General features: G+C 47.6%; 1 protein-coding gene across 1 annotated transcript in view; it reads left to right on the top strand.

The window, feature by feature from the left end:
* Positions 1 to 9,518, top strand: part of LOC144484464 (uncharacterized) — a 36,183-nt gene extending 26,665 nt beyond the window's left edge. The window contains exon 3 of the mRNA XM_078203001.1: positions 7,637 to 9,518. Within this exon, the coding sequence (XP_078059127.1) occupies positions 7,637 to 8,477 (841 nt within the window). The 3' untranslated portion in view covers positions 8,478 to 9,518. The remainder of the gene's footprint in view (positions 1 to 7,636) is intronic.
* Positions 9,519 to 11,160: the final 1,642 nt, after the last annotated feature.

Raw genomic sequence — 11,160 nt, 5'->3', positions numbered from 1 at the left:
GAAAAATAAGGAGCTGGGAGATGAATTGAACAAGTATTTTGCCTCGGTGTTCACAATAGAGGATACAGTTAAAACTCAGAAACAGCTGGAAATCAGAATTGCAATTAATTAATAATAATGAATAATAAAATACAGTGTAGGAGGAGGCCATTCAGCCCATCGAGCCTGCACCGACAACAATCCCATCCAGGCCCTATCCACATATTTACCTGTTAATCCCCCTGATACCAAGTGACAATTTATCATGGCCAATCTGTCTAACCGGCACATCTTTGGACTGTGGAAGGAAACCGGAACACCCGGAGGAAACCCACACAGACACGGGGAGAATGTAGAAACTCTGCACAGACAGCGACCTGAGGCTGGAATTGAACCCGGGTCCCTGGCGCTGTTAGGCAGCTGCACTAACCACTGTGCCACCGGGCCACATGTCAGTGCCATCGCCCGACTCCAGCCCAGTCTCAGCTCATCTGGAACCCTCACCCATTCCATTGTGACATCACACCCTCACCCATTCCATTGTGACATCACACCCTCACCCATTCCATTGTGACGTCACACTCTCACCCATTCCATTGTGACGTCACACCCTCACCCATTCCATTGTGACATCACACCCTCACCCATTCCATTGTGATGTCACACTCTCACCCATTCCATTGTGACGTCACACTCCCACCCATTCCATTGTGACGTCACACTCTCACCCATTCCATTGTGACGTCAGGGCTTCACTCTCCGATCACAATCCCTGCCGGCCTCCCACATGCAGCCTCAATGGCGGCAGTCAGCCCGGGTCTAACACTACAAGCTGCCGCTCCATTTGGTACAAAGCGGGGGAACCGGGAAGTTCATTTCCGGGGTTTGGGTTTGAACAACATGTTTACAAAGCCTCTCCACCCACCCGCCACATTTATCATTCCCCGCGCGCCGCCCTCTACCTCGTATTGATCTCGCTTCCAAGATAAAACCGGCCATCCGTCGCCATTACCCGCACTGCGCATGCTTCAGGTCCCGCCCCTCATTCACTCCGATTGCTTGGAGGACCAGCCGCTCCCGCTCGGTCCTCCAGCCCCGCCCCCTCCTCCTATTGGTCCGGAGCTGCCGTCAATCAGTTCCCGGGCATTGTGATGTGGAGCATGCGCACTGTCATTGCTGTCCTTGGCGCTTGTTTGTCCCGGAGAAGCGGAGTCAGCGTTAGGCGGTGGCTGGGAGGATTTGGAAACACTTTGTGGATCCGCAAACCCTTCAGAATCATTGTCAGCTCCCTGGTTTGCAGCTGCGGGGCTTCTCCCTCCCTCCCTCCCGGGAACAGGCCCAGGTTAACGGCCCCATCCTGGCTCAGCCACTGGAGGATGGTTCACATCAGAGGATGGGGGAGGGGGACAATAAATAAGAGGTTACACTTTGGCCTCAAATCAATGAGGATTCTGATCTCTGGGAAGGAAGGAAACCCTGGGAGGTGGGCGGGGAGGATTCACAAACACCCGCTGGAGGCTCCAACACCACCAATCAGGTCCATTGGTTTTATTGTCAGTCTGCAGACAGGAGCTGGAGAACTGAACCCAGTAAGAGTTTTAACAACACCAGGTTAAAGTCCAACAGGTTTATTTGGTAGCAAATACCATTAGCTTTCGGAGCGCTGCTCCTTCATCAGATGGAGTGGAAATGTGCTCTCAAACAGGGCACAGAGACACAAAATCAAGTTACAGAATACTGATTAGAATGCGAATCCCTACAGCCAACCAGGTCTTAAAGATACAGACAATGTGGGTGGAAGGAGCATTAAGCACAGGTTAAAGAGATGTGGCTGTCCTGTCTGGAGACAATACACATCTCTACCCACAGACACATCATGTCTGTGCTAGCTTATTTTCAAACAGTTGTACAATTAGTCCTAATATCATTCCCCTTCATAAAAACATGCATTATTTCTCCTTTCAAATGATTGCTCAATTCTCTTTATGAAAAATCTGAGTTAACAAAAAACAACATCGGAAGAGTTGCAGAAGCCTCTGCAGTATTCATGGTCATTTTTTAAATTAACAAAGTTTCTTTGACTCAATAACATGAAGAGTCAGGTGGGAATTCTCATACAGTTTTGGAAATAAAACTATTTGCAGTCATGCAGTCGATTTTGTACCTTTTCAAGGAACATAAAATCCTACAGTGCAGAAGAAGGCCATTCAGCCCATCGAGTCTGGACCGACCACAATCCCACCCACGCCCTATCCCCATATCCCCATGCATTAATCCTAGCTAGTCCCCTTGACAATTTTTAGCATGGCCAATCCACTTAACCCGCATATCTTTGGACTGTGGGAGGAAACCAGAGCACCCAGAGGACACCCACGCAGACACAGGGAGAACGTGCAAACTCCACACAGATCGTGACCCAAGCTGGGAATAGAACCCGGTTCCCAGGCACTGTGAGACAGCAGTGCTAACCACTGTGCTGCCCCTCAATGTTGGTCTTGGAAACAGGGCAGAATGTCAGTTCTGGAATGTAAGTGGTCAGTTATCCTATTGACAGCAGCACAGCCACACCAGAAAGAGACCATTCAGATATGTTATGTGTGCAAATGGATTTATTCAATTTCCCATTCTGTTAACATATTTAAAAGTTCAAAGGATTTGATCAATCATGAGTTCATTCTGATTGTCAAGTCCATGTATGTGTGTGTGTGTGGAGAGGGGGTGGATGGTAAATCATCAGCTTGTTACACCAGCTGACACTCCAAGGAGTTCATCTTCAGGTGTAGATGTTTGTTCTGCTATCAATTAAACTCAGATGTGGAGATGCCGGCGTTGGACTGGGATAAGCACCGTAAGAAGTCTCACAACACCAGGTTAAAGTCCAACAGGTTTATTTGCTACCAAATAAACCTGTTGGACTTTAACCTGGTGTTGTGAGACTTCTTACATTAATTAAATTCAGGACGGAGCTGGCTGCTATATTAGTTATTTTCATTTTCATCATAGAAATCATAGAAACCCCACAGTGCAGAAGGAGGCCATTCGGCCCATCGAGTCTGCACTGACCACAATCCCACCCAGGCCCTACCCCCACATATTTACCCACTAATCCCTCCAACCTACGCATCCCAGGATTCTAAGGGGCAATTTTTAACCTGGCCAATCAAGCTAACCTGCACATCTTTGGACTGTGGGAGGAAACCGGAGCGCCCGGAGGAAACTCACGCAGACACGAGGAGAATGTGCAAACTCCACACAGACAGTGACCCGAGCCGGGAATCGAACCCGGGACCCTGGAGCTGTGAAGCAGCAGTGCTAACTACTGCACCATTTTATACCTTGGTGCTTTGGCTTCACTCGTAATTGAATCACAAAACATGATTTTTTTTAATGCAATAACATACATCAATGGTGGCTATCTTACCCAGCATTCACAGTGAATCAGAATATGATCCAGCCGCTCAATAGACTTTGCGCATGCGCAGTGGATGTTGCTGCCGCAGTAGCAGCAAGGGGGTTATATCGGCTCCGGGTTTCCAGGGAAACGGATTATTCTGGAGGGTAATGGAGGCGGCGGGGTGGGTGGAGAGGCTTCATAAGCACCCAGTGGAGACAGGAAAACCCGAATAATAACTGCTCGGTGTCGCGTTCGTACCATTCGGGGCCGCGACCGCAGATGCCTGATTTGGAGGCCCCGAGTTGACGGAGGCCATCTTTGTCGGGGCGATGGGCAATAGTGCGCATGCGCGGTGCTCCCTGTCAGCAGGAGGAGAGAATGTTGTGAATTTCTATCCTGGACTGACAGGGATGGACTTTGGAAACTCCATTTACAGGGAGTTAGAAGGGGAGGATTTACACACAGAAAACGCAACCCAAGAGAAATGTTTCTCACTTAATTTCTATTCTTGACTGACAGTGATGATCTTTTTTTACAGGAAATTTGACGACAAAATTAGAAGGGAAACTTAAACCAGACATCAGACCAAAACCTGCCAGAGTCACTCCATTCATCAGAACCTGATTGTAAGTGTGTCTGTAGAAAAAGATTCAAACATCTGTGTGGCTGGAAATAGGAAACAATAATGTCATGGAAGGATTTGCAAAAAAAGATGCAATGTTTTAAATTGAGTTGTTTAACCGGGAGCCTGTGTGGGTCAGTGTTTTAAAGTTTATTTATTAGTATCACAAGTAGGCTTAGCCTACATTAACACTGCAAGTTGCTGTAAAATTCCCCTAGTTGTCACACTCCACCACTTGTTCGGGTCAATGCACCTAACCAGCAAGCCTTTCTGACTGTGGGAGGAAACCCATGCAGACATGGGGAGAACGTGCAGACTCCATACACACAGTCACCCAAGCCATGAATTGAACCCACTGTGAGGCAGCAGTGCTAACCACTGCAGCCCCATGGTGATGGGTGAGTGTGTGGGACTTGATGCAGAGGACAGGGGTTTATATACAGCAAAGTTTTTCATGGGTTAAATGAGGGACGCTGACAGTCAAGTCTAAAGAAAATAAAGGAATGAATGAAAGTTCTAGAAACATCAGCTGAGACAGGGATTTAGCGAAACTCAAGTTGGTAATGAATAGATGAGGTTGTCCGGTCAAGTCAGGAGGGAATGCATGAAATTTTCAGAAACAATACTAATATTCTGATGCAGCGAATGGTAATGACCTGAAACTCTATGTTCTAAAAAACTCAATCAAATTTGTGAGACATGATTTTCCACTCACAAAGCTATGCTGTCCCTAATCAGTCCTTGCGTCTCTAAATGCCTGTAGATCCTGTCTCTCAAAATACCTTCGAGCAACTTAGCCACTGCAGATGTGAGGCTCACCCACCGGCCTGTAGTTCCCAGGCTTTTCCCTGCAGCCCTTCTTAAACAAAGGCACAACATTTGCCACCCTCCAATCTTCAGGCACCTCACCTGTGACTATCGATGATTCAAATATCTCTGCTGGGGGACCCACGATTTCCACCCTAGCCTTCCACAATGTCCTGGGATACACTTCATCTGGTCCCAGGGAATTATCTCCCTTGATGCACTTGACGATTTCCAGCACCTCCTTCTCTGGTTACATGTGCACTCCTCAAGACATCACTATTCATTTCCCCAAGTTCCCTAACATCCATGCTTTTCTCAACAACGGATTTCTCAAAGGATTGTGAATGAAGCCCAGTCCATTGCGCAAACCTGCCTCCCATCCATTGACTCTTTACACATCCGGCTGCTTCGGAAAAGCAGCCAGCATAATCAACCCGCACACCCCGGACATTCACACTTCCACCTTTTTCCATTGGGGAAATGAAACAAAAGTCTGAGCTCACATACCAACCAACTCAAGAACAGCTTCTTCCCTGTTGCCGTCAGACTTTTGAGTGGACCTACCTCGCACTAAGTTGATCTTTCTGTCCACCTGAGCTATGACTGTAACACTACATCCTGCACCCTCTCCTTTCCTTCTCTATGAACTGTATGCTTTGTCTTGATAGTGTGCAAGAAACAATTCTTTTCACTGTATACTAGTACACATGACAATAATAAATCAAATCAAGTGCATCCTTGGATCTTGTGGGAGTTTGGGGAACTTGGGGATGAAATTGCAGAGGGCCTTGCAGAGATATTTGCTTCATCCCTTTCCACTGGTGAAGTTCTGGAAGACTAGAGTGTGGCTAATGTTGTTCCATTGTTTAAGAAGGGCTGCAAAGAGAAGCCTGGTAATTACAGGCCGGTGAGCCTGACACCAGTGGCAGGTAAGTTACTGGAGAGGATTCTGGCCAACCTTTGGATAGTCAAGGTCCGGTTAGGGAGAGTTGTCAGAGATCCTGGGTACCAGTACCTTTAGGCATTCTTAGTCGACTTGAGTACAAACAGCACTGGACACCACGCACAATCCAATGTGGGGCCTTTAATGACTTGTGCACAAGGGGAAACCCTGTGCAGCTGTCCCGCAAGTGGTTCTGATGTTACAGAAAAATAACTTGGCAATAATAGTCAATTACAGCAAATCAGAAACCAGGAATGTTTCTAATCCTTCATTGACGGACATATTCGCCAATTAAATCCTCGCTTTTCACCCTTTCGCATTCAAAATTAATTTCTGCAAATCTTTTATTTGCATAGCATATCCCCATATCTCACCTTTGGTATTTGTTATGGAGAAATCTGGTCTTGCTCACCCTCTGGTGAAGGCCGAAAAGCAGAATGTTCTGGGGCCTACGTAGGTGAAGATTAGCCTGTTCATGCTGAAATAGCAGACACTGACTCCTTTGAAGGTCTGCAAGCCGATAAACATTTTCACTCGCTGTTAAAGAGAAGGCAGGAAACTTTAATCTGAGCATTTCCACATAGTCAGCCCTGCTTCGTGCATGTATTAGAGTGGGCCAAGGCTGAGGCAGCTGTCGTATATATATTTATAGAGTGAGAATAGACTAACATTTCGAGTCTGGATGACCCTTTGTCAGAACTCTGATGAAGGGTCATCCAGACTTTAAATGTTGGCTCCATTCTCTCTCCACAGATGCTGTCAGACCTGCTGACATTTTCCAGCACTTTCTGTTTTTGTTTCAGATTCCAGCATCCGCAATATTTTGCTTTTATATGTATTTATGTATCCAAATGTGCTGTGTTAACAAAATGGACAGTTACTAACCGAAATATAAAGCATCCTGGATTTAGCTGACTTGACCATATTCCTATAGTTATTCAGTCATTAAAGACACAGTCATGGAGCATTAAACTTGCCGAGCAGGGCCCCTTGTACCAACACACAGGCAGCTGCTTTGTGAGACTGCGAGCAGCACAGACAAGTCAGAGATAAGAGTGTCTTGAGAAGAGAGATTCATTGTGAAGGCTCAGAGACGGTTGATAAGATGTAAGAATTCTATGATTCTAATGAACATTCTTTCCTCTCTCGTTCCCCAAAAGCTGTGAATCTTCATTCCACACACTCTCCCTCCATTCTCACTCTGCTGTATCTAATATTCACCCTCCCAATTCTCCTGAAGGTGCTGATTGAGGCTGATTGACAGATCCATGCTCACTGCTTCCTGTCCACCACACACAAATCATAAGAAACAGGAGCTGCAGTTGGCCATTCAGCCCATCGAACTGCCTCAACCATTCATTGAGAATTGGCTGATCGACTGCAGCATCATTTCCCACGCTATCCCCAAGATAGAGAGAGAATAGAGCCAATGTTTCGAGTCTGGAGAGAGGAAAGAATGTTCCATAGAAACTAGAATTGTGTGTTCTGAATTTCTATCCTGTACTGACACTGATGACTTTTGTAAACTTGTTTTACAGGATACTGAAAGAGGAATCACAGGCCGAAATCTCAAACGTCCCATCTAGATCTGACAGAGTCATATTCCTTGGGAGCTGAATATCATCGGCCATTGAATCTAGAAGGAGAAATTGTTGTCCAGTTTGTCAATTTGAAAAGATTTCAAGTGTCAGTGTGACTGGAAAAGCACCAACACACGGCCACACTCGAGTGAGGGTGTTCCAGTGCACTGACTGAAGAGCTTTAACCAGTTACACAGCCTGAATAAATATCACAACATTCACAGCGGGGAGAGACGGTACCCGTGTTCTGTGTGTGGGCAAGGCTTCAACTGATTGTCCACTCAAGAAAGAGGCAAGGACACCTGCACCATGGAGAAACCATGGAAATGTGGGGACTGTGGGAAGAGATACAGATCCCCATCAGAGCTGGAAGCTCATCGGCGCAGTCACACTGGGGAGAGACCATTCACCTGCTCTCAGTGTGGGAAGGGATTCACTCGGTTATTCCAGCTGCAGATACACCAGCGTGTTCACACAGGGGAGAGGCCCTTCACCTGCTCTCAGTGTGGGAAGGGATTCACTCAGTCATGCACCCTGCAGACACACCAGCGAGTTCACACTGGGGAGAGGCCCTTCACCTGCTCTCAGTGTGGGAAGGGTTTCAGTCGGTTATCCAATCTTCAGACACACCGACGACTTCACGCTGGTGAGAGGCCGTTCACCTGCTCTCAGTGTGGGAAGGGTTTCAGTCAGTTATGTCACCTGCAGACGCACCAGCGAGTTCACACAGGGGAGAGACCATTCACCTGCTCTCAGTGTGGGAAGGGGTTCAGTCGGTTATCCAACCTTCAGACACACCAGCGACTTCACTCCGGTGAGAGGCCATTCACCTGCTCTCAGTGTGAGAAGGGATTCAGTCATTCATCCAATCTGCGCACACACCAGCGAGTTCACACTGGGATGAGGCCATTCACCTGCTCTCAGTGTGGGAAGGGATTCACTCGGTCATCCAACCTGCGGGCACATAAGCGCGTTCACACTGGAGAGAGACCGTTCACCTGCTCTCAGTGTGGGAAGAGGTTCACTTGGTCATCCGTCCTGCTGAGACACCAGCGAGTTCACACTGGGGAGAGGCCATTCACCTGCTCTCAGTGTGGGACGGGATTCACAGTTTCATCCCAGCTGCTGAGACACCAACAAGTTCACGAGTGATTCCAGGGGTTGGATTCTGCTGTTATTGTTTCCGCTCTCAATTACATCCAGGACTGCATTTTGTTCATTCTCACAGTTGGTCAATGGGGAGGGTCGGAGGGTTTCTTTCTGCTGGACTGGCCGGTCTCACGACTTTGTCTCCAGTGGGCTGATGTTCTTTGAGTCTTGTTCCGAATACCTGGTTTCAGATTTCACAAGGATCACAGAGTGACAGGGTGTTTGGAAGTTCAGAGATATTTAGTCAGCATTTCTGTTTGAAACCTCCCAGTGCCCATCCAATTTCCTTTGTAATTGTTTATTGTCTCCACTTCCTCCACCCTCGGAGGCAGCAAGTTCCAGATGAGATCCAGATCCAGAATGGGCGGCACGTTAGCACAGTGGTTTGCACTGCTGCTTCACAGCCCCAGGGACCTGGATTCGATTCCTGGCTTGGGTCACTGTCTGTGCGGAGTTTGCACATTCTCCTCGTGTCTGCGTGGGTTTCCTCTGGGTGCTCCGGTTTCCTCCCACAGTCCAAAGATGTGCAGGTTAGGTTGATTGGCCATGCTAAAATTGCCCCTTAGTGTCCTGGGATGGGTAGATTAGAGGGATTAGCGGGTAAAATATGTAGGGATATGGGGGTAGGGCCTGGGTGGGATTGTGGTCAGTGCAGACTCGATGGGCCGAATGGCCTCTTTCTGTACTGTATGGTTTCTATGATTTCTATGATCATTACCATTCGCTGCACCAAAATATTCTTCCTCACGACCCCCCTGCATCTCTGACCCAAAACCTTAAATCTGCACCCCCCTCATCCTTGTCCCATCAGCTAATGGGAACAGCTTTTCTTTATCCACCTTATCTAAACCTGTCAGAATCTTGTCCACCTCTATCAAATCTCCCCTCAACCTCCTTTGCTCCAAGGGGAACAACCCCAGCCTGACATCAACAATAAAGAACAAACTAACAGAATATGTTACTGTCTGAAAGCAAATGGGAATGTTTAATTTCTGTTTTAAAGATATTGTGAATATATTGTCCTGGACAATAAAGAAATTGGAATAACTCACCTTGGGTGTGGTTGAATGGAATATATCAATCTGATATCCACCTACAGTCTCGTGAAAGACTGGAACGTGTAGCTGGAAATCCCTCCCTAACAGCACTGTGGGTGTACTTACACCTCAGGCATTGTAGCAGTTCAGGAAGGCAGTGTTGGGGTTGACCACGGCCGAGGCAGCTACATACAGCCACATATTCTGTTATAATTGAAGGACAGCAGATTGAATGTGAGGCATTATGGGACTGGACTATCTTGACCACATTCCTGTGACTCATTGTTCCACAGGAGCAGGCTGAGGGTAAGGGAGCTTGTGTGTGCACGAATTTATTTAATTATTTTTTCAGTTAAATTAGTGAAAGAAATCGGAGGTTTTTTTTTCTAAACAGGAAATAGGCCCAGCAGCAGCCTGGGAAGGTTTTGGAGGGTTTAAAAGTAGGCCGCACCTTTGAGCGGGCAGCGTCGTTAGCGGGCAGCGGAGTGAGCAGGGGACAGAGTGAGAGCTAAAAGGGCTTTGGCTCACAGGGCTTCGGCGAAGGCGAGGAAGGTTGTTTGTTTGTTTTTCTTCGGTTACACCCCCTTTTTGTTTCATCCCCAAAACTAAAAAGGACATGGCTGATATGAGTGGGAGGCCAGTATACTGCATTCGGTGTGGGATGTGGGAGTTCCTGGAGACAAGTTGCCTCCCGGAAGTCCATATCTATGCCAGATGCGTAGAACTGCATCTCCTGAAGGATCGTGTAAGGGAGCTGGAGCTGAGGCTCGATAAACTCAGTTTAGTTAGGGAAAATGAGCGAGTAATAGATAAAAGTTACAGTCAGGTAGTGACACCAGGGTCTCGGAAGGAAGACACGTGGGTCACAGTTAGGAGGGGTAATAGTCAGAAGGGTGATGTGCCAGAAAGTACCCCAGTGGCAGTCTCCCATAAAAGAAAGGAATGGGCAACAGATGGGAGAAGGGAAGGGAGTAAGCAGTCTGTGGAGGGATCCCCTGTGGTTGTCCCCCTCCAAAATAGGTATATTGTTTTGGATTCTGTGGAGGGGGATGACCCTCCAGGGGTAAGCCACGAGGACCAGATCGCCTCCACGGAGACAGGCTCAGGGGTCCAGAAGGGAAAGAAGGGTTTTAGGAGAGCGATAGTTGTGGGGGACGCAATGGTTAGAGGCATGGACAGGCGCTTCTGTGGGACTGAACGAGAATCCAGGATGGTAGTCTGCCTCCCTGGTGCTGGGGTACTGGATGTCTCCGAGAGGGTAGGAAGCATATTTAAAAAGGAAGGGAGTCAAACGGATGTGATTGTACACATTGGGGGAAATGATGTAGGTAGGAAGAGCAGCGGGGTCATACGAGAGAAATTCAGGGAGTTGGGTGCTAGGCTAAAAAGTAAGGCCTCCAGGGTAGCAATCTCTGGACTGCTCCCGGTGCCGAGTGCAAGTGAGGCTCGGAACAGGGAGATTCTACAGTTGAACACGTGGCTAAAGGACTGGTGCAAGAGGGAGGGTTTTAAATTCATAGATAACTGCGAAATCTTCAAGTCAGGATGGCAACTGTACAGAAAGGATGGGTTACACCTTAACTGGAAGGGAGCAAATATCCTGGCTGGGAGTTTTGCTAGAGTGTTTCGGCAGGATTTAAACTAGTGTG

The sequence above is a fragment of the Mustelus asterias genome, unplaced genomic scaffold (assembly GCF_964213995.1).
Source record: "Mustelus asterias unplaced genomic scaffold, sMusAst1.hap1.1 HAP1_SCAFFOLD_107, whole genome shotgun sequence".
NCBI lineage: Eukaryota > Metazoa > Chordata > Chondrichthyes > Carcharhiniformes > Triakidae > Mustelus > Mustelus asterias.
The sequence above is the reverse complement of the archived record's forward strand: the minus strand, read 5'-3'. Positions and strand labels throughout refer to the sequence as shown.